Genomic DNA, 24,941 nt, shown 5'->3' on the forward strand with positions numbered 1-24,941 from the left:
TGATCCCCAAAGGTTTTTGATTAAATAGCGGAATAGAAAATATGATCCAAAAAAAGTGTATGTATATCACACGTACACAACCACACTAGGCCCCAATTACTATTGTTTGTACCCCTAAAAGGCTAGATGAGGAGTAGGGGGAGTATGGAACAGGCAGCACCCTCAAACCTTCAGAAGTATGAGATGAACCCCAACAACTTGGAAAGGTGGATCTCTCTCACACGTACCGACACAGACTATCCCGCAATTCAATTGATCCTCAAAGGTTTTTATTGAATAGCGGAATAGGAAATATGATCAAAAAAAGTGTATGTATCTCGCACGTACACAACCACACTAGGCCCCAATTACTATTGTTTGTACCCCTAAAAGGCTAGATGAGGAGTAGGGGGGGTATGGAACAGGCAGCACCCTCAAACCTTCAGAAGTATGAGATGAACCCCAACAACTTGGAAAGGTGGATCTCTCTCACACGTACCGACACAGACTATCCCCCAATTTAACTGATCCCCAAAGGTTTTTGATTAAATAGCGGAATAGAAAATATGATCCCAAAAAAGTGTATGTATATCACACGTACACAACCACACTGGGCCCCAATTACTATTGTTTGTACCCCTAAAAGGCTAGATGAGGAGTAGGGGGAGTATGGAACAGGCAGCACCCTCAAACCTTCAGAAGTATGAGATGAACCCCAACAACTTGGAAAGGTGGATCTCTCTCACACGTACCAACACAGACTATCCCCCAATTTAACTGATCCCCAAAGGTTTTTGATTAAATAGCGGAATAGAAAACATGATCCAAAAAAAGTGTATGTATATCACACGTACACAACCACACTAGGCCCCAATTACTATTGTTTGTACCCCTAAAAGGCTAGATGAGGAGTAGGGGGAGTATGGAACAGGCAGCACCCTCAAACCTTCAGAAGTATGAGATGAACCCCAACAACTTGGAAAGGTGGATCTCTCTCACACGTACCGACACAGACTATCCCGCAATTCAATTGATCCTCAAAGGTTTTTATTGAATAGCGGAATAGGAAATATGATCAAAAAAAGTGTATGTATCTCGCACGTACACAACCACACTAGGCCCCAATTACTATTGTTTGTACCCCTAAAAGGCTAGATGAGGAGTAGGGGGAGTATGGAACAGGCAGCACCCTCAAACCTTCAGAAGTATGAGATGAACCCCAACAACTTGGAAAGGTGGATCTCTCTCACACGTACCGACACAGACTATCCCCCAATTTAACTGATCCCCAAAGGTTTTTGATTAAATAGCGGAATAGAAAATATGATCCAAAAAAAGTGTATGTATATCACACGTACACAACCACACTAGGCCCCAATTACTATTGTTTGTACCCCTAAAAGGCTAGGAGTAGGGGGAGTATGGAACAGGCAGCACCCTCAAACCTTCAGAAGTATGAGATGAACCCCAACAACTTGGAAAGGTGGATCTCTCTCACACGTACCAACACAGACTATCCCCCAATTTAACTGATCCCCAAAGGTTTTTGATTAAATAGCGGAATAGAAAATATGATCCCAAAAAAGTGTATGTATATCACACGTACACAACCACACTAGGCCCCAATTACTATTGTTTGTACCCCTAAAAGGCTAGGAGTAGGGGGAGTATGGAACAGGCAGCACCCTCAAACCTTCAGAAGTATGAGATGAACCCCAACAACTTGGAAAGGTGGATCTCTCTCACACGTACCAACACAGACTATCCCCCAATTTAACTGATCCCCAAAGGTTTTTGATTAAATAGCGGAATAGAAAATATGATCCCAAAAAAGTGTATGTATATCACACGTACACAACCACACTAGGCCCCAATTACTATTGTTTGTACCCCTAAAAGGCTAGGAGTAGGGGGAGTATGGAACAGGCAGCACCCTCAAACCTTCAGAAGTATGAGATGAACCCCAACAACTTGGAAAGGTGGATCTCTCTCACACGTACCAACACAGACTATCCCCCAATTTAACTGATCCCCAAAGGTTTTTGATTAAATAGCGGAATAGAAAATATGATCCCAAAAAAGTGTATGTATATCACACGTACACAACCACACTAGGCCCCAATTACTATTGTTTGTACCCCTAAAAGGCTAGGAGTAGGGGGAGTATGGAACAGGCAGCACCCTCAAACCTTCAGAAGTATGAGATGAACCCCAACAACTTGGAAAGGTGGATCTCTCTCACACGTACCAACACAGACTATCCCCCAATTTAACTGATCCCCAAAGGTTTTTGATTAAATAGCGGAATAGAAAATATGATCCAAAAAAAGTGTATGTATATCACACGTACACAACCACACTAGGCCCCAATTACTATTGTTTGTACCCCTAAAAGGCTAGATGAGGAGTAGGGGGGGTATGGAACAGGCAGCACCCTCAAACCTTCAGAAGTATGAGATGAACCCCAACAACTTGGAAAGGTGGATCTCTCTCACACGTACCAACACAGACTATCCCCCAATTTAACTGATCCCCAAAGGTATTTGATTAAATAGCGGAATAGAAAATATGATCCAAAAAAAGTGTATGTATATCACACGTACACAACCACACTAGGCCCCAATTACTATTGTTTGTACCCCTAAAAGGCTAGGAGTAGGGGGAGTATGGAACAGGCAGCACCCTCAAACCTTCAGAAGTATGAGATGAACCCCAACAACTTGGAAAGGTGGATCTCTCTCACACGTACCAACACAGACTATCCCCCAATTTAACTGATCCCCAAAGGTTTTTGATTAAATAGCGGAATAGAAAATATGATCCAAAAAAAGTGTATGTATATCACACGTACACAACCACACTAGGCCCCAATTACTATTGTTTGTACCCCTAAAAGGCTAGATGAGGAGTAGGGGGAGTATGGAACAGGCAGCACCCTCAAACCTTCAGAAGTATGAGATGAACCCCAACAACTTGGAAAGGTGGATCTCTCTCACACGTACCAACACAGACTATCCCCCAATTTAACTGATCCCCAAAGGTTTTTGATTAAATAGCGGAATAGAAAATATGATCCAAAAAAAGTGTATGTATATCACACGTACACAACCACACTAGGCCCCAATTACTATTGTTTGTACCCCTAAAAGGCTAGATGAGGAGTAGGGGGGGTATGGAACAGGCAGCACCCTCAAACCTTCAGAAGTATGAGATGAACCCCAACAACTTGGAAAGGTGGATCTCTCTCACACGTACCAACACAGACTATCCCCAATTTAACTGATCCCCAAAGGTTTTTGATTAAATAGCGGAATAGAAAATATGATCCCAAAAAAGTGTATGTATATCACACGTACACAACCACACTAGGCCCCAATTACTATTGTTTGTACCCCTAAAAGGCTAGATGAGGAGTAGGGGGAGTATGGAACAGGCAGCACCCTCAAACCTTCAGAAGTATGAGATTGTGTTCACTGTACCCCACAAAGATTGAGTTCACTGCACCCCACAATGATTGTGTTCACTGCACCCCACAAAGATTGTGTTCACTGCACCTCACAAAGATTGTGTTCACTGTACCCCCCAAAGATTGTGTTCACTGCACCCCACAAAGATTCTGTTCACTGTACCCCACAAAGATTGTGTTCACTGCACCCCAAAAAGATTGTGTTCACTGCACCCCAAAAAGGATGTTGTTCACTGCACCCCAAAAAGGATGTTGTTCACTCCACCCCAAAAAGATTGTGTTCACTGCACCCCACAAAGATTGTGTTCACTGCACCCCAAAAAGATTGTGTTCACTGCACCCCAAAAATGATTTTGTTCACTGCACCCCAAAAAGGATTTTGTTCACTGCACCCCAAAAAGGATGTTGTTCACTCCACCCCAAAAAGATTGTGTTCACTGCACCCCAAAAAGATTGTGTTCACTGCACCCCACAAAGGATTTTGTTCACTGCACCCCAAAAAGATTGTGTTCACTGCACCCCAAAAAGGATGTTGTTCACTGCACCCCAAAAAGGATTTTGTTCACTGCACCCCAAAAAGATTGTGTTCACTGCACCCCACAAAGGATTTTGTTCACTGCACCCCACAAAGATTGTGTTCACTGCACACCAAAAAGGATTGTGTTCACTGCACCCCAAAAAGATTTTGTTCACTGCACCCCAAAAAGATTGTGTTCACTGCAGCCCAAAAAGATTGTGTTCACTGCAGCCCAAAAAGATTGTGTTCACTGCAGCCCAAAAAGATTGTGTTCACTGCAGCCCAAAAAGATTGTGTTCACTGCAGCTCACACACAGAAAAATGGATGTGGATCACTGACACCTGCCTATCTCCAATCCCACACCACACAGCAATATCGATTGTAGTTTGTAGAACACAGTTTCCCTAAAATTCAGCAGACTCTGTCCCTAACAGGATTGAGAAGAGATCGTAGATCAGGATTGAGTGCAGACCCCACCCCCCACGCAGCAATATCGATTGTAGTTTGTAGAAGACACTGACCCTATAATTCAGCAGACTCTATCCCTAAAATGCCTACAACTCGCCCTGCCTAAACACTCCGACCTGTCCCTCAATTCTATCCGGACACAAATGGTTTTTTCCTGCCTATCTTTCCCTAATCAGCAGCCAGCACGTTGATGTGTGCTCTGTCCCTGAATCTAAGCAGCATAATGACGCCGCTGCGGCTGCCTCGAACTTATAAAGACTTGGTCACATGCTTCAGACGGCCAATCACAGCTACTGAGACATTTGCAGGCATGGCTGGGATGGCTTAAGGCACACCAGTTAAACGATTGTTGATTGGCTGTTGAAAGCCCGCCATGAAAAGAGCGCCAAAGCATGCAAAACCCGGAAATAAAACGACCGAACACGGATTTTTACCCGAACATACAGTAAAGTGTCCGTGTCCGTGTTCGGGTACAAAAAATCCAATTATTCGGTACGAACACGAATAATACAGTCCGTGTTCGCTCAACACTACTGAGAATAACTATGCAAGTGAAATAAATAGTTCATGTGATCAAATCATGAAATGCAAAAGCTGTATAAAAGGAAAAATGACAAGAAAAGCCTTTCCAAAGCAGAGTAAAAGCAGAGCAAAGAAACCTCTGAACCTAATTCATTTAGATCTTTGCAGTCCAATTGAAAAATTGACACCAGGAAAGAAGAGACATTTTCTCACTTTTATAGATGATTACTACGGATATGCTACACTATATCTGTTACACAACAAAAGTGAAGTACCAGAGAAACTTGAACAGTACAGTGCCTTGTGAAAGTATTCGGCCCCCTTGAACTTTTCGAACTTTTGCCACATTTCAGGCTTCAAACTTAAAAATATAAAACTGTAATTTTTTGTGAAGAATCAACAACAAGTGGGACACAATCATGAAGTGGAACGAAATTTATTAGATATTTCAAACTTTTTTAACAAATAAAAAACTGAAAAATGGGGCGTGCAAAATTATTCAGCCCCCTTAAGTTAATACTTTGTAGCGCCACCTTTTGCTGCGATTACAGCTGTAAGTCGCTTGGGGTATGTCTCTATCAGTTTTGCACATCCAGAGACTGAAATTTATGCCCATTCATCCTTGCAAAACAGCTCGAGCTCAGTGAGGTTGGATGGAGAGCGTTTGTGAACAGCAGTTTTCAGTTCTTTCCACAGATTCTCGATTGGATTCAGGTCTGGACTTTGACTTGGCCATTCTAACACCTAGATATGTTTATTTGTGAACCATTCCATTGTAGATTTTGCTTTATGTTTTGGATCATTGTCTTGTTGGAAGACAAATCTCCGTCCCAGTCTCAGGTCTTTTGCAGACTCCATCAGGTTTTCTTCGAGAATGGTCCTGTATTTGGCTCCATCTATCTTCCCATCAATTTTAACCATCTTCCCTGTCCCTGCTGAAGAAAAGCAGGCCGAAACCATGATGCTGCCACCACCATGTTTGACAGTGGGGATGGCGTGTTCAGGGTGATGAGCTGTGTTGCTTTTACGCCAAACATAACGTTTTGCATTGTTGCCAAAAAGTTCGATTTTGGTTTCATCTGACCAGAGCACCTTCTTCCACATGTTTGATGTGTCTCCCAGGTGGCTTGTGGCAAACTTTAAACGACACTTTTTATGGATATCTTTAAGAAATGGCTTTCTTCTTGCCATTCTTCCATAAAGGCCAGATTTGTGCAGTATACGACTGATTGTTGTCCTATGGACAGAGTCTCCCACCTCAGCTGTAGATATCTGCAGTTCATCCAGAGTGATCATGGGCCTCTTGGCTGCATCTCTGATGAGTCTTCTCCTTGTATGAGCTGAAAGTTTAGAGGGACGGCCAGGTCTTCGTAGATTTGCAGTGGTCTGATACTCCTTCCATTTCAATATTATCGCTTGCACAGTGCTCCTTGGGATGTTTAAAGCTTGGGAGATCTTTTTGTATCCAAATCCGGCTTTAAACTTCTCCACAACAGTATCTCGGACCTGCCTGGCGTGTTCCTTGTTCTTCATGATGCTCTCTGCGCTTTAAACAGACCTCTGAGACTATCACAGTGCAGGTGCATTTATACGGAGACTTGATTACAGACAGGTGGATTCTATTTATCATCATTAGTCATTTAGGTCAACATTGGATCATGCAGAGATCCTCACTGAACTTCTGGAGAGAGTTTGCTGCACTGAAAGTAAAGGGGCTGAATAATTTTGCACGCCCAATTTTTCAGTTTTTTATTTGTTAACAAAGTCTGAAATATCCAATAAATTTCGTTCCACTTCATGATTGTGTCCCACTTGTTGATTCCTCACAAAAAAATACAGTTTTATATCTTTATGTTTGAAGTCTGAAATGTGGCAAAAGGTCGCAAAGTTCAAAAGGCCGAATACTTTCGCAAGGCACTGTATTTGGCTCAAGTAAGCAACAAATTTGGCAAAATGCCTAGTATATTGCGCATAGACAAAGAAACTGAATATACTGTACAGGGGATAACACATAGGTGATTCTCAGAAAACATGACATAATATTTTAAACTACTATACCAAACAAATCAGAAAAAAATGGGGTTGCAGAAAGAATGAATCATACTCTATGTGAGAGTAGAAGAATCAAGCTGCACTGGGGGGACTCAATTATGCATGCTATCTCCAAAATCAATTATCAGGAAAATCGATTGAGAAAACTCCAAATGAACTGGGGAATGGAAGGGCCTCTAATTTAAACCATCTACAAATTTTTGGAAGCAAAGCCTATGTGCACATCCTAAAAGCAAAGGAAGGAAGGTGTACTTGTCAGTATAGTGTATCTCAAAAGGGATATAGAATTCTACACTAGAGATGGGCCGAAATCTTGAACATCGAGAAAGTTCAGGGCCAAAAAACGAATCCTATTGAAGTCTATCAGGGCCCGAACTGGAAAAAACAGAAGTGCCCGTTTTGAGGGCGTAGATGCAAGTTATTGAGCATACAAAGGGTATGGGGGCACAAGTACTGCCCTGGGGGACATGCATAAAGGAAAAAAAAAAGGTTTCTAAAAAATATAATAACAGCCCCGGAAGGTTTTAGCCCCTTAATGACCAGGCCATTTATTGCGATTCGGCACTGTGCTGCTTTAACTGACAATTGCGCGGTCGTGTAATGCCGTACCCAAATACAATTGATGTCCTTTCTTTCCCACAAATAGAGCTTTATTTTTGTGGTATATAATCACCTCTGTGGTTTTTACGTTTTTGCGCTATAAACAAAAAAAAGCATACATTTTGAAAAAACACCAATATTTTCTACTTTCTGCTATAAAACATTCCAAAAAAAATTAAAAAATTTTTTATCAGCCAATTTGTATTCTGCTACATATTTTTGGAAAAAAATCCCAAAAAGCGTAAAATAATTGGCTTGTGCAAAAGTTATAGCATTTACAAACTACGGGATAGATTTATGGACTTTTAATTTTTTTTTATTTTTTAGTAGTAATGGCGGCGATCAGCGATTTTTATTGGGACTGCGACAGTGCGCGGACAAATCTAACACTAAGTGACACTTTTTGGGGGACCAGTGACATTAACCTCCCTGGCGGTATGATTATGTCAGGAATTATGTACCAAAAGCGGTACAATTTTTTTCATGGAAATTTGGCGTTATGTATTATAGGCCTACAATTCTTAGTAATAACTGACTTAAACCTGACCAAAACAAGAGTCTAGTAGACATCCCAGATGTGATAAATTTGAAACACAAACGCATGAATTATAATCGAATCAATAATATAATTTTATTACATAATATATATAATAAAATTATATTATTGATTAGATTATAATTCATGCGTTATATATTATATATATATATATATATATATATCTGTGTGTGTGTATATATATATATATATATATATATATATATATATACACACACATATACATATATATATATATATATATATATATATATATATATATACATATATATATATGCAAACATATATAATATAAAATGTGTTATGTGTTTGTGTTTTGTGCAACGTAAGTTTGAATTTCCCTCCCTAGTTCCGCTCCCATGCAGCATTGCTGCTGCAGGGAACGGAACTAGGAAGTCATCACACCGACGAGCGGCGGGACTCTCGGCTGGCGGTCACAGCAATGAGAGATCATCGCTGGATCGCCAGGAGATGGTAAGAGACACCGCTGCGCTCTCTGCACATCTACCCCGAGCTTGACTCGGGGATACTGATCCTGGACTAAAAAATCCACCCCGAGTCACGCTTGGGATTACCGCCAGGGAGGTTAATACAGTGATCAGTGCTAAATAATATGCACTGTTACTGTATAAATGACACTGGCAGGAAAAGGGTTAACACTGGGGGTGATCAAGGGGTTAAATGTGTTCCCTATTTGTGCTTATTAACTGTGGGGGGGGTGGATTTAACAGAGGCAAGGAGAGATCAGTGATTCAGCTTAGCTGAATCACACAATCTTTCCTTGCCTCTCTGACAGGAGAGCCGTCTTGCATTGTTTAAATTCCAGATGGCTCTCCTGTCAGTATTGCCGAAGATCACGGGAGGCTGGCAGCAATCGAGGCCACTCACAGTGGGAGGGCAGCTCCTGTGGTGCGCATGCGCCGTCTAAACCACGTGCACATAATCACGTAGATCTATGTGATTATGCGTCACTTCCTCACACTTCCTCGCTCTTGCTGTGCATTTATTGTTGTTTGCTCAAATAAACTTCTTTATTTTACCTGCATCCCCGTGTGGTCTGGTTTTCTGGCTCCCTGACACAAAGAAATAGAAAATAATGCAGACAATCCAAACACGGCAAATGAAGAAACCAGGCCACAAGAGGCTTCAGTCAGGAAATCCAACAGAAGTATTAAAGGCATCTCAGCCAAACGTCTGTCCTATGTTGCTCGGCTAGTATTATAACCAGAGCCACATTAATGTAGTGAGATGCAAAGACTTCCAACCCACAGAAAGGTATCCAATGCTTTGACAAAACTGCTTACAAGAAAAATATTTATAGAACGGAGATCCAATATGGGACTAATATAAAGACTAGTTGTTGAGTGGGGGTGTTGGAATGCAATGATCATGTATTTTGTGCAATAAGTACATTAGCCAGTAGATGGCAGTGTTTATAAATTTGTAGCTGCTCTATGGTTAAACTCTCTTTTCTCTGTAATAAAGTTCCTTTTTGCAGTAAAGCCGCAATGCCCATGTGAACTGTGCACTGTCTATTCTGTAAGACTATGTACAGAATACAGAACATGCAGCTTACTGCTAAGTGCAGAAAGGGTGTATAATGAAATGGCAGCCATCTGTGGCCGTCGTCAATCTGGTGACACAGCACCACAGATATTGGTAACTGCTATCTCCAGGGTCAGTCTACAGATCTCTGCATTGTACGCCTTTTTTTATCTGCAGTTGGAGTGGAAGAAAATGTCTCTAAATTCCCCCCATGTCAAGCGTCTTAATGCCAACTCGACAAAACTGCTGGCTTTGCAGCTGCTCCAATTCCAGCTCATGAAATAAGTCCCATTCTATGTGTTTATGGCCTGTGCTAGATCACATCAACAGGTACCCACCTGCCATTATTTTGCTCAGAAAGCCATCCCTGCCCTCAATCAACATGTGCAACATAATGTGTCTGGGTCACTGGACCACATTGTTAGCAGTAGGGTACACATGACTAGTGATGAGCTGAATGTACCCGCGTTCAATTTAGCGAACATTTGACGAGTGTTATTGCAGTTCAGATCTGGAATCCAAACTCTATTAAAATCAAACAGAAGTCAAATGTTTGTTTTAAGTAATGCTCATTTTATAAACTAAAATTCAAGAGATTGACAAAGAAAGGGTATGGTGTGGGCACTGAATGAATAAAAATATATACACCAGGCCTTGAGTCTATGGTGTCTGTGTTAACTAGACACACTCCGCCAAGAGGCTGATCAATATACCAGATCGCCTCTACTGAATTCGTGGGGAGCCACCGCAGCCAAATCACAATAACAGAATCACGGAAGGTGGGGGCTATAGGACAGCTCCCTGGAACGGCTGCATAAAGGGATGCTCACACCAACTGTATAAATTTTGAAAAAATCTTTATTGAAGAGCAAAGAGACACAATGTCTTAAAACCCCTCTAGGGGGAACAGTGTACAAAATACATAAAAGATTCAATTGTGAAGGATAACCGACAAACACGACAATGAACATGAAACAATGACTCACACATACAAGGCCGGCCACACATTCACACCAGAAGATCTGACCAACAGAATAACATACAGGCTGCATACGTTCCTATTCGGAATCTATGGATGCTGCTCTGTCATGGGTCTGTTGGTCGGCATGCCACAGTTGCAAAAATTACACCACAGAAGTATGACTTGATCACTTCAACTAAAGGTGTCATCACAAAACAATTCACATATTACATGTAGTATATGCCTTTTGGGTCAGCATACTGCTTATAAACCAAATCCCTAAATGAATTGGGGTTCTGGAAGTCAAAAGTTAAAAAAGGATGAAAAAATAGGATGAACCAGTGAATTTTCAATCAAAAATAATACATGTCATTCCAGAACTCATGTAGATTATAATTATTGGAATTTCTGCAGTATCAATCGAAGTCCTCAAAAAGCTGGAATGCAGTTGGAGGAATATCTGTATGTCACTGCTGACAGGTTGAATGTGATATCAGTTCATTAATCTTGGACTGGGATAAATGACTCCTAGTGAGTGAAAAACAAAGTCCACTTTAAATTGAGGATAACAGTGTCAGGCCGACATGATCACACTGTCACAAAAGAGTCTCTCCTAGTGTGGAACCAGGTACGGGAGCTGGGGAGAGACGCAGTATTATTTGCTGACTGCGCAGGCTCACACCACTTCAGGGCTATGTCTGGTATATAAGCATGGAAATCCATACATTGTTAGCCTCAAAAATATGAGTGTATACTGGATATGGGACTCAGACCTGCCGGTGTTCACTGCCTTTTCTCTATCCCCTGTTTCTTAACAAACATAAGCTCACCGTTAGTTCTCCATGCTGTGTAGGCTGCTTTGAGACGGGAGACCGCTGTGACCCCTTCGAGAGATGAGGTGAGCATGAAGGCCCGATGTAGGCGTTCCACTGTCGGCGTTCCGTTATCGGCGTGCCACGTGGAGGCAGCATGTACCGTGCATAGTGGGCTCACTACGCCATGGACAGGAGCTGGAATGCATCGGTGGCTCTTCCGGGTGGTGTGCGGCCGGCGTGTGACGTCAACGCGTTTCGCGTGCGTGACGCACGCTTCTTCAGGACGTCATTGGTTAGTGCGGAAGATCAATATAAAGGGGTGGCCTGATTGGTGAGTGCAGACAGGTGACAGCACAACAGACATTCCTCCAATATAGCTTCCTATGTGATTAAAAAACCAGATGGTATAGCTCCATCTTGTGGTTAAAAACCGGTAATGCTAGTTATTTTATATTTTATATTCACTGGTTGATTTTGGCGTGGCTCTGAGGCAACATAGCAATTCAGGCAGGATCAACAGAGAGTCTAGCGGTATGGTGGAATTACTTCAAGTTGATTACATCACCTAATACAGGTTTACTGCTATTATTTGACTTAATTTACTAGATGACATGACGACTAAACCGTAACCAAATATTTTTTCCATATAGAGAAATATAGAGATAATTTAACAGTATCAATTGGATTAATTTATAAGTGAGAGCTATATGGAGTATTACTCATCAACCCATAAAGGGGAGAGAATAGATACTAATGCTATCATAGGCTTCACCAAGGATTGATGAGATAACTTGTAACATTATTTTCTTAAATGGAAGGAACTAATCCCAATAATGGTGTAAAATAAGATTAATGAACCAAAGCAGTTATAGCATAATATCCAAGAAAGAAAAGGGCCACATAAAGTGAAAAACATAGTGTATGTGCCAACGGGCAACACGAATAGTGTCACGTGAGAGAGCCATTTACATAGTGGAATAATGATATTCCCTTATTCTGTATATACCGTGTTAAACCTCTCCCATGGTTGATTTTTCCGATAGATATCTTTCCCACTATAAAGTACCAATTTCCCTGAGCGGGCCAGGTCTACCTACCCTTCACTAGTCTCTGGATTTTATGGTTCAAGAAAAATACGAAGGCTCATCTCTGTGTTCAGGCCTAAAGGAACTAAAGTCTGGAGTCTAAATATCCAGGCCTTCTCCTCTTTTAGCAGAACTTTATCAAAGTCTCCTCTCCTAGAGGATATCTTGAGAGCCCAGAAGCCTATTACCTTCAGACCTGAAGGATCACTGTTATGCTTCTCGGCAAAATGTATGCCGATGGGAGTATCTTCCTTGAGACGCACGCTTTTGTGGTGTTCTCCTATTCTGATGCGTAATTGCCTTTTGGTCTTCCCTACGTACATTTTGTGGCATGGGCACGTGATGATGTACAGTACCCTGGAGGTGGAACAGTTTATGAAGGACTCAATGCTATAGATGACCTTTGCTGTGGAATCAGTGTAGACTTGTGTTTTAGTTACATGGCCACAGATCTGGCAGTGACCACATGGGTACATCCCCTTCAAAGGTTGCAATTCGGTAAGCCAATTAGTTTTTGGGACACGTATGAACTGGGAACGCACCAGGTGGTCACTGAGGTTTGTGGCCCTTTTGCCTGTCAGAAGTGGTCGTGGACCCACTATGTTTTTCAATTGTTCATTTTTTTGCAGTATATGCCAATGTGATTGAAGTATATTTACTTCAATCACATTGGCATAAGACATTGTGTCTCTTTGCTCTTCAATAAAGATTTTTTCAAAATTTATACAGTTGGTGTGAGCATCCCTTTATGCAGCCGTTCCAGGGAGCTGTCCTATAGCCCCCACCTTCCGTGATTCTGTTATGGTGTGGGCACTGACCTGAGTGAAATGTTCCTTTAACAAAAAAACTTATTAGTTATCCTTTAATGGGAAGAGGACCTTTTGGAGAGGCTCAAAGGACAATATAAAAAATATGCAAATCCTTTAAATAACATGATTGGGGATGCCTTAACCACTCTACTACCGCTCACGGTAATACTACTGCGGCAGAGTGGCTCGTTCCCGTCCAGTCACGTAGTATTAACGTGACTGGACTCCTCCCCTTCTGGGCGGCGCTTGCGCGCCGCCGGAGGCTCGCTCCCGCTGTTTTCATTCACAGCGGGAGTCGGGCCAGGGGAGGAGCAGCGGCGATCGCCGCTGCTCTTACCCGATCGTCGGGGATCGAGTCTGGAGATCCGCCCGCTGTGTGTAAACACAGCGGGCGGATCTCCATAGTGACAGGGAGTGACAGATCGGACTGTTCAGCATAGCTGGACATCCGATCTGTCCATGAATCACATAGTCACCTCCCCCCCTACACGTCAGTAAGCACCAGGCATACATTAACCCCTCCCTCTCCAATAAAATTAACCCCTTCCCTGCCAGTGTCATTTTTACAGTAACAGTGCATATATATAGCACTGATTACTGCAGTAATGTCACTGGTACCCCCAAAAGTGTCAAAAATGTCAGTCAGGGGTCCGGTCTGTCCGCCGCAATGTCGCAGTCCCGCAAAAAAAATCGCAGATCGCTGCCATTACGCGTTAAAAAAAAAACACCAAAAATGACAGAAATCTTTCCCTTTGTTAGTAAACGCAATAACTTTTGCGCAAACCAATCAAAATACGCTTATTGCGATTTTTTTTACCAAACATATGTAGCATAAAACAAATTGGCCAAAAACTTTTAAAAAAATTGGTTTTTACATCTTTTTTGGGGGGAATTTCATATAAAAAAATGTGAAAAATATTGTTATTTTTTCAAAATAAACGCTCTTTTTTTGTTTATAGCGCAAAAAGTAAAAATCGCACAGGTGATCAAATACCACCAAAAGAAAGCTCTGTTTGTGGGAGAAAAAGGACGTAAATTTCGTTTGGGTACGGCGTCGCACGACCGCGCAATTGTCAGTTGAAGTCGCACAGCGCCGAATCGCAAAAAGTGGCCTGGACGGAAGACAGCAAAATCCTCCGGTTGTAAAGTGGTTAAACAACAACATCATAACCTGGCATCACATAAATTGTATGTCTCTTCATTTACTTTGCTTTTACATAAATGATTGACTTACGTACAGCAGAATAAATCCAATATGGTTGATTCCCTCCCCCTGTAGTAAGTAGTTTTTGAAAAAAAATATTGTTGTGTACAAGTAATGAGCATGACTTTTATCAGCAGTAGAGGTTTTCAGCCAAAAACGATCATAAGGTATACACTTTAAAACAAAAAGGCATAAGCTGTCAACCACATATAAAGGACTAAACAGGGAAGAATAAGACACAGAGCATTGATTGTGGTCTCTCTATTCAGTAACACACTGTATTGTGTACCAACAACAAACCCCAGTCCGTAAACCCACATTGCTGTTATGCTAAGCAAGACTATGCCATGTTTCTAGACAAAAGCAAAACATTTCAATCAGTATCTGGAAAGCATGCAAGTAGTTTCATTAGGGCCCAATACAGCAATGTAAGAGAGAGAGAGATGAGTTAACTTTTTCCAAGAAAGACAATTAGGTATAATATTACAAACCCGGCAGCCTTAATGATTGTAAAGACTTGCAGTCCATTAAACAAGCACATTTCTTAGGCCACTGTGTCAGAGAAAGAGTTGAGGCATATAAAATTAAATTTTTTTTTAATGTCAGAGTCAAGTAACAAAAATATTATATGTATATGCAGCGAATCATGTAAGTGTTTTTACTAGGCTGCAATGCAAGATTGGGAGACTAGGCAGGTTTGATCCTCCTAAATAGGGATAGTCCAAACAGTTCCCTGTTCGTTTCACAGCAGAACTCCCAAACAGGGCAAATGTTCTAATCTGAACGGCGATCCCCATTGAAGCCTATTGGAACCGAACGAGAGAAGTCAAAAGTGCCCATTTTGAAGGCTTATATGCACGTATTTAGCCCTAAAAGGGGTATGGGGGTCTGGGTACTGCCCTGGGGGACATGTATCAATAAAATATATATATTTTTTTTAAATGATCATTTTTTCAGGAGCAGTGATTTTAATTATTAAAGTGCAACAATAAAAATGAAAAATGATGAGCGAGCGCCCCCCCCCTCCCAAACCATACCAGGCTACATACCCTCAACACCCCAAAGCACCTTGTCCCCATGATGGGGACAAGGGCCTCTTCCTGACAACCCTGGGCTGTCAGTATCTGCGGGCAGGGGGCTTATCAGAATCTGGAAGCCCCTTTAAACAAGGGGCCCCCCAGATCCCGACCCCCCCATGTGAATTGTACCCCTACCCATTCACCAAAAAAAGTGTCAAAAAGTAATAACCACAAGAAACAGTTTTAAAAAATTTCCTGACCTGCCGGGCTGCATGCTCAGATAATGGTCTGGTATGAATTTTTGGGGGAGGCCCACGCCATTTAAAAAAAAAAAAAAAAAAATAATGTTTTTTTCTTTATTTTTTTAAGGCTACTTTTTTATATTCAGCTGTCAGCGGGGGAATCCATTAACAGCGGATAACTCACTGGTTGTTAAGGATGCCGCAGCCGTCTTCCTGGCCCCGCTCCTTAACAATCAGCTTACACTGCGCCCTGATTGGGCAAAGAAAACACTTCGCAGTGCTCTCTGTATTGCAGGGTATAGAGCGAATGGCCAAACAGGCAAATGTTCGGCCTAAACTCATACTCGGGCTGAACCGTTCGTCCATTCTTTCTCCTAAAATTTAAATTAGAGTGGGTTTTTTAGAGCAACATGATAGAAAAAATTAAGATTTGCAATTGGGTAGTATGCACTCTTTTTTAATTAAGATTCTACTTGTATGTCAGAAAGAGATCGAGCAGACCTGATCTGGGATAAACAAAGCATAATATGCCTTTTTTTCTCACACCGTATACCTTAAAATATTGTAAACGTTTTATGTGGATTTCTTGAAGCCTTTTCCAGAGGGGACGAGTAGGACCGATTACATGTAAAAAAAGGAAAAATACAGCTATTTTTTAAACTCTAAGACTGAAAAATGGAACAAGTTTGAAGGATACTCTTTCAACCTTTTTCATATAGACCACAATTTGTGAGAGAGAAATCATAAAAAATAGTGTACAGATTGCACCACAGCTGGAAAGCCTTTTAAATAGGCTACAATTTTTCAAAGTTTGAACAGGCACTTAGCATCCAAAAAAATATTATTTTTTGTACACCGATGATAGAAATAGCATACAGGTTTGCACAGGCTACAATTTTTCAAAGACTGAGAAGGCATTAAGTATCTGAAAAAAAATTATTTTTTTGGACACTAAACAGCCCCCAAATTCTCAAAGCCTATGCAGGTATTCAGCATCCATAAAAAATAATATTGTCTTTATGTAGACCATTGATAATGAAATAGCAGACAAGTTTTTACCACAGCTACAAAGCCTGTTTGGACAGGTTCCAATTTCTGAGAGCTTGGGCAGGCATTTAGCATATTGTACACCATTAACCACTTTCCGCCAGCTCTATAGCAGAAAGACGGCTACAGCGCGGGCTTACAGTCTATAGACGTCCTCTTGTGATTGCACTGCTGCAGGGCGCAAACAGCACGCTCCCTGATCATCAAGTTTTTCAGCCAATTACAGTGGCCCTTTACCACATGATCAGCTGTCAGCCAATATTACCTTATCCTGATCAGTGTGAGGAGAGACGAAAGCCAGTAATTGACTTCTGTTACAGAGACAATCTGTGCCCACCAGTGCTGCTAATCAATGGCAACCAGTGATGGTAATCAGTGCCCACCAATGCCAGCTATCAGTGCCCACCAGTGCTGCCAATCAGTGACAAATAGTTACACCTATCAGTGCCCATAAGTACTGCCAATAAGTGCCTATCATCAGTGTAACCTATCAGTGCTGCCTATTAGTGCTGCCTACCATAGCCACCTATCAGTGTCCATCAGTGCCACCCATCAGTGCAGCTTATCAATGACCACCAGTGCCACCTCTCAGTGCCCTTTAGTGCCACCTCATTAGTGCCCATTAGTGCAACCTCATCAGTACCCATCAGTGCAGCCTCATCAAAGCACATCAGTGAAGGAAACAATTACCTGTTTGCTAAATTTTATAACAAACTATGAAAAATGTTTTAATTTTTCAAAATGTTTTGTCTTTTTTTTTTTGCTTGTTTGGCAAAAAATAAAAAACCCTGTTGTGGTTAAATACCACCAAAAGAAAAATCTATTTGTGTGAATAAAATGATAACATTTCAGTTTGGGTACAGTGTTGCAAGGCCGCACAATTGTCATTGAAAGTGTGTTAGTGCTGAAAGCTAAAAATTGGCCTGGGCAGGAAGGGGGTATAAGTGCCCAGTAAGCAAATAGTTAATGGAAATTGCACCACAGCTAGATAGCCTGTTTGAATGAACTGCAATTTCTGACAGAATAGACAAGAATTTCACATCAGTAAATAAACAAGTAATGTATTTTCTTTGCACACTGAGAATTGAAAGAGTATACAGTTTCCTGTGATCCTGTGAACAAATGGTTTGCAATTTTGGAGGGATAGAGCAGGCAAGCATTTTACACCAGGAAGTTGTGTTTTAGTGCCTTTGTTTTCAACACTGAAGAAGAAAACAGCATACATCTTGGCAACACAACTTGGAAACCTTTACGGTCCATGATTAAGGTGGTAAATTATGAGGAAGAGAGTAGGTAACCACATCGTAATGTTTCAAAAAAGTGGGCTTTCATAGAGTGAGGAAGGACACATTTTACACATTTGATGCATGCCTTTTTAAAACCTTACAATTAGTTTTTTCTCCCCACAGCAGATAAAAAAATAAATAAATAAAGTGCAGCTTTTATCCTCTTTTTGGGGAGATCACTATCTTTGAGGGAACAGGGGGGTTGATTTACTAAACGTGGAGAGTGCATCTGGCACAGCTGTGCATGGTAGCCAATCAACTTCTGACTTCAGCTTGTTCAATTAGGCTTTGACAAAAGAAACCTGGAAGCTGGATGCAGAGCTGTACCAGATTTTGCACTCTCCAGTTTTAGTAAATTAACCCCAGAGTTTTTAGATTTAACTTTAATTAACCTCCCTGGCGGTATTCCCGAGTGTGGCTCGGGGTGGAATTTCAGTGCCATTAGCAGTAACCCCAAGCCACACTTGGGGTACCGCCAGAGAGAAATCGTTGCATCCTGGAAGAGGTTACTTACCTTGTCCCCAGGATCCCGCGATGTATTTCGGCAGTGTAAGGCGGCTAGATCTTCCGCCTGATGCTGAGTGCCCCAGCTTCCGTTGCCTGTGAGCGTCGTGTCGCAGGGGGGTGGAACCGGTGGCAAATTCAAAAAGTAAAACACACATTACTAAATAAAATAAATTGACCTTAGTTTTCCCCCCAGTGCCTTTGCCTGCAGTTTTACTGTAATATATATATATGTATATATATATATATATATATATATATATATATTGTGTGTGTGTGTGTGTATATATATATATATATATATATATATATATATATATATATATATATATATATATATATATACATATACATATATATATATATACTTTAACTTATTTATAGTTATTTATTATATAATTTATGATTTTGTGTTTCAAACTTTATCATACCCGAGATGTTATAAAGAAGAACGCACAGTAAAAAAAAATCATATGTAAATAGTTGGTTTGGGCTGCTCATTCTTAAGAATTACATGCAAAATGATGGTACCACTTTCAGCATCTAAAATCTGAAATAATCATACCGCCAGGGAGGTTAAATTAGACTGTATATTTTCAGAGATATAATAATAAAAAATTAAACAGATTTTAGACTAATCGTATCTTTATTAATGGGAGGCAGACTCTTATTTTTTAAACATAATCTAGAAATTATACAGATTTTCTGCATTGAACATGAATAGTGCTTATCAGAGGCAATTGGTGAGGAAGAAAGCAGGCAGGCTCCATCAATAAATAGAATGTGAAAAAAAGTCAAGTTCTGCTGAGCTTATCCTCATGTCATACGCACACAGAAATTCACTGATGGCCCTCTGCTGCATTTGCAGTTGTTACAGCATGGCCAATGTCAAGTTCCACCTGGTGGGTACTGTGAGTCACAGATCAGGCAGTTAGCAGGCAGATGGTATTCCCACCCACTGAATTTCACCCAACCAAACACTGGCTGTGTAGGACTATATAAAGTGGCTTCAAACTCTTCTGGCCTGCCTCAGAAGGTCTTGTAATGCTGGGTTCCTATCCTTGAACTGCTGAACCACCAGATTAAGGATGTGTGCCAGGCAAGCAACATGTGTCAACATTCCCTGGCAGAGGGTGGACAACAGGTTGGTACCATTGTTGCACATCACCATTACTGACACAAGTTGCAATGAAATTAACTACTTCTAGGCCTGCCCCTGCAGAGATAAAAGAATGCATGACTGCATGGCTCCTGTCTCCAAGGCATACCAGTTGCAGCACTGCAGTGGATCTTTTTGTCTGAGCTGAAGAATAGCTTCCTGGACGCTTAAAGAGGACTGGTGGATTAGACGATGACTTAGCAGAAGAGGGCATTATGGAGAAGCAAGAATAGGAAGAAGTGAATGGGAAAACTCAGGCCCCATTACTACTAGCTATAAGAATGATCTTTGATAAAAAATTGCACTCAATGCTCTATTAAACCTAAATTCACAGCAGCAGTCAGACAACACAAAAAATACAAGTGTTTAAAACCATATATTCCAAAACTGTTGTGCTGAAAATACATTTAGGACACCTCTTCCAGATGACAGATATTATACCATCAATATCCACTGATTAATTAAAGATAATACCAGATCAAATGTATAAATTCTAGATAAAGTGTATACAGTAAACCCCCCTCCATTGCGGGGGTTACGTTCCGGACCCAGCCGCGAAAAGTGAAAATCCGCGAAATAGAAAAACCCTATTGAAATGCATTGTTTTTTTTTACTGTCACTGTACGTGTAAAAGCATTTTAAGGTCTTTAAACACACTTTTAAAACAATAGAAACTCATTTAAACACATAAAAGATACTGAGAGACATAGCAAGAGCTATGGAAAACACAAAAATATTTAATTTTTAATGATTTATATCGTAAAATAACATTACAAAAAAAAAACGCAATATACCGGGACCGCAAAAACTGAACCGCGATGGAGCGGGGCTTTACTGTAAATAAAACATCAATTCCAAAAAGTGAATGCTAATTAACACCACATATAAAAAAATCAAGATAAAAAAAAATGAAAAGTCCATCCACAATTCTTTGTGTACACAACCGGGGTTCCCTTCTCCCTGTCACACACCGTCCTACCAACTGTAATGACACCAGATTATAGTGGTCTATGTAAAGCCTAAAGGTGTGTGGACTCACTGTATTGGATGTTTTTACTCCTGGATCATAGATCATTCTGACAGAAGGCTGCACATCAAAGCTTTCTCTCCAAAGACATACCAGGCAAAGGAACACACATAACAGCCTTTTATTAACTCCTCCAGAAATTTTTAATTATAAATCTGTAAATTTACTCACATAATTCCAGACCAAAAATGCATGTAAAATCAGCAAACCTCACTGCTAGTAACGGCTCCAACAGTGGGCGACATCAGCCCACTCTAGGCTTTGCATAGACCACCTATAATCTGGGGTCTTCACAGTTGGTAAGAGGATGTGTGTGAAGGGTGAAGGTAGCCATTGTTGTATACACAAAGATTTGTGGAAATACTTTTAATTTAATGTTATTTTATCTTGATTTTTTTCACATTTGGTGATAATTAGCACAAAGTTAGTCCCTTTTGGACTTGATGCTCTGACTGTAAAACACACCCAGCACCCAAAAAAATGGGTGCCCGTACTGTGGACACAGGGGTCGCTCACCTCCTCATAGATACATTGGGTGCTTTGGTGCACTGTACATTATGCTGCTTGGATGCACTCTGAAAGCTGAAGTTTTGGTAGACTAAACAATACCTCGATAATCTCTAGTGCTCCACTGCAAAAAAATGTTGTGGGGACTCCAACAGAATCAAGCAGCTGCTGTTTCTGCTAACCCCATAAAAATAAATAAACAAATCAAAGACCTTAAAGCGTTTGTTGCCCCAACATTTCATATTCCTGATATGTGCTTGATGTACCCTGTACTTGTATGAAAAAGTATCCTGTTCTCCTTGTATTACTTCCTTTGTGTAAAATCCATGGTAAAAGAAAAGGAATTGGCAGCACTCCAGGTTGAGTCAAAATCCAGATTTATTGACTGGACATCCAAATATGACAATCGTGACAAGGTAGACGCGTTTCACACACTGACTGTGCGCTTAATCATCAGGCGATTACACCACCTTGAGCAGTGAGTCCTTGTCTTTTCAATTAAAATCCATGGTGTTCCTGTCAGTCCCTCTGCTTTCCTATTAAAAACTGACCACACTAAGCAGGAGAACACACTATAGTCATTTCTCTAGCTATGTTGGGAACTCTGCCTGCTCTTCTCCAATGATCCGACCTGTCCTGATATGCCCCCCACCTGCACAGCCGCCTTTCACTTTAAAGTTCAGTGTGCTGCTGCTTCTCCTCCCCCCCAGTTCTTATGCAGCTGAGGACAAAGGGAATATGATCACTTATAAAAAGGGGAAAAAATGTATTTGTAATGTTTTTTTAATCTATACACAAATGTTTTGCCATTCATTTCTATTTGAAACGTATTGGGTATTTTTACCAGGTGATCATTTACTATCACTTTAGGGTCCCTTTCACTGACGGACCAATCGGATCTGCCCATCTATTTTTCAGGCTGACCTGAATGGATCATCCATTGCTCTCTATAGAGCGGCGGATGTCAATGGACATGTGTCTGTTGACACTCGCCAACTTCTGATACGATCCTGTCTGCTGAAAACAGACGGATAGGGATCCATTCCCCATCTGTCCGGTAGATCGGATGACAGTTAGATGGAAATGGACAGGTGGCCAGGTCCATCCGACAGCCCAGAAAGGACAGTCGGCTATGTCTGTGTCTGCTCTGCATCAGCGAAGTGGAGATGGACCTGTCATTCACCTGCTCAGCGGTGATATCCCCTGATGAGCGGACAGATCCACTAGCAGACTCCTCCAGTGTGAAAGGGACCTAACAAAATAAAACACAAATAAAAAAGCTTTAAACACAAAGAAGGTAAAAATATATATTTTTTTTACTACCGCTATTACACATGACAGCTTCCCACTTAATGGTTGTTAAGGATACCCGCTGGTGCTGACACCACTGAGTCCTTAACAACCAGTGATGTCACCAGTCTCCTATTCCATTGCATGGCTAGCTACTACACTGCTAGAGGACACAATATTGATATAAGAGGCAACAAATAGAACCACAGTGCACAGTGGGTGACCAGGCATCCAACACATCCAATGCAGAATATTTTGCAGCCACTGTAGCTATTTAAGTAAGTATTTTCTTAGCATGTGCTTTTTTTTTTTCTTTTTTTTTAGCTAGTGACAGCGTCAGTTAAATAACAGACATTATGTGATATCTGCTCTTCAGCAGGGAGTTCACTTTTAATATTTTAAAACAGAGTAAAAATTCGAAACAAAATGGGTTTGTGGATATTTAACTCATACTTTGATATTATCTGAGGTGAAACTAATAAGAATCTCAATCTGTGACTTTTTTTTATTACATTTTGTAAAAAAAAAAACGGTTCTGTACGAATAATTTTAGCTGATATGGTGGTTGACTTTTATGTATGGGCCCCTAAAAATGCTGCTTCTTTTTCTAACATTGTGTGATCTAATTCTGCATACTGTGTGACCTATGGGTAACTGCGCGGCTGCCAGGCAAACCATCTCCAAAGACCTCTGTGCATGTGTATTATGCGACTCAGCAACAGGTAACCTCTCCATAGGAATCATTTGTCCTTGCATGCACAAAAGACTTTGGGGCTGGTAAGGAGGGTATCCAGCAGCGTAGACTGGTGAGTAAAAGATCTGGAACGGGGGGTTCAAAGGATAACTTTACAAAAGTAAAGTTGTTCTTTAAATAAAATAAGAATGCTGTGAATGATTCAACACATTAGTGTCCTACCCATAACTCAATAATCATTTTTATGGTGAGTTCGATTTTTAATATATTATGGAAGAGTTTTTAGCTAACTGATTTGCAGCGATAAGAAAATACTACATTTTCATTAAACATTATTTGAAAATACTTATGTTCATGGAATTATTGATAAATAAGTATTTAGATCATGTATTTATAAGATGGTTATTTTTGTAATTATACCAGTTTTTCTATGCTTTTTTTTTTTATAAAGGTGGATTAGTGAAATTCCCACAGCACTCCCCAAGGTGATAATCAATGAAGACTAATTTACCTGCATCAGCTCAGCATATAAAGGATACAAAAGGAAAAAAAATATGCTATTTTATATATAATCATTACTTGTTTCTTTACTTAGCACTTGAATAATGTGAGCATAATATTTATGATCTGCTGGGCACAGCGGCATATGAAATGATTGCAATCAAAGTTAGCCTAAAGACTTAAGAACATAAAATAATATTATTTAAGAAAATATGTTAACCTTGTAGCTAATATAATACCTTTGTGCTATATATTTGTTTAAAAAAATGAGGACAGTTTCAGTTTGCTAAAATTCATAATTTTATTTGGAAGGTTTTCATACTGTGAAACATTTATTACCCTTACTGCTAACATACAATTTTACATGAAAATGACAGATTTGATGATGTTGTAAATAATAGAACACTGATTTAAAGTTTACAAATCATTACAAGTAATTATTTACTGCTTCAAAATCTCAATGCCTATGGATCACAGTTTTTATGTGGTGGGATATTAACAGCACAAGAAGCTTTTCAGGTTAATAATGTTAAGGTGCCTCTGTTACAAGCTAAAACATCTGACACTTCTGGGAGTGTCAGATGTCCCAATGCCCTCTGAGCTCTGTTGCTTTGCAGATCCCCAGACTGCTACAGAACACAGTTGTAATGTAGGAACCTGAATATGAAACCACAGTGCACAGTGGGCATCCAATACATCCAGGAGAGTATCAGATACAGAACATTTTGCAGCCAATGTAGATATTTAAGTGTGTGAAGAAAGTACCAATCCATTTCTTTACATTATTAAAAACCTTTTATTTAATGATAGAGTCATTTTAAAACCATATATCTCGTGGTGTCCGCTTTTGTTCAGGGAGTTCACAGGTTCAAAAATAAAATAGCTATTTATTGCTCGAAGTGGGTCCACACTATCCCACTTGAAACAACCAGGTGCACATCCAGCTTGTCACTATGCAATGTTTTGTATGACCAAGGATAGCTGATGGCTTCAGTGGGCTTACATTGCATGAGCCTTCTATTGCACTTAAGCCTGGGGAACATACAGATTTACTTACATATATACAGTATATGTATATGCACTAT

The 24,941-nt window shown here is 40.5% G+C and overlaps 1 protein-coding gene across 3 annotated transcripts in view; it reads left to right on the forward strand.

The window, feature by feature from the left end:
- LOC309549720 (proton-coupled folate transporter-like) overlaps window positions 1-24,234 on the forward strand; it is a 650,810-nt gene extending 626,576 nt beyond the window's left edge. For all 3 annotated transcript variants that reach the window (XM_082250194.1, XM_082250195.1, XM_082250196.1), the window contains one exon: window positions 23,807-24,234. In XM_082250194.1, the coding sequence (XP_082106320.1) occupies window positions 23,807-23,861 (55 nt within the window). In that variant the 3' untranslated portion in view covers window positions 23,862-24,234. The remainder of the gene's footprint in view (window positions 1-23,806) is intronic.
- The last annotated feature ends 707 nt before the right edge of the window (window positions 24,235-24,941 follow it).

The sequence above is a fragment of the Pelophylax lessonae genome, assembly GCF_965119305.1.
Source record: "Pelophylax lessonae genome assembly, chromosome: 3".
NCBI lineage: Eukaryota > Metazoa > Chordata > Amphibia > Anura > Ranidae > Pelophylax > Pelophylax lessonae.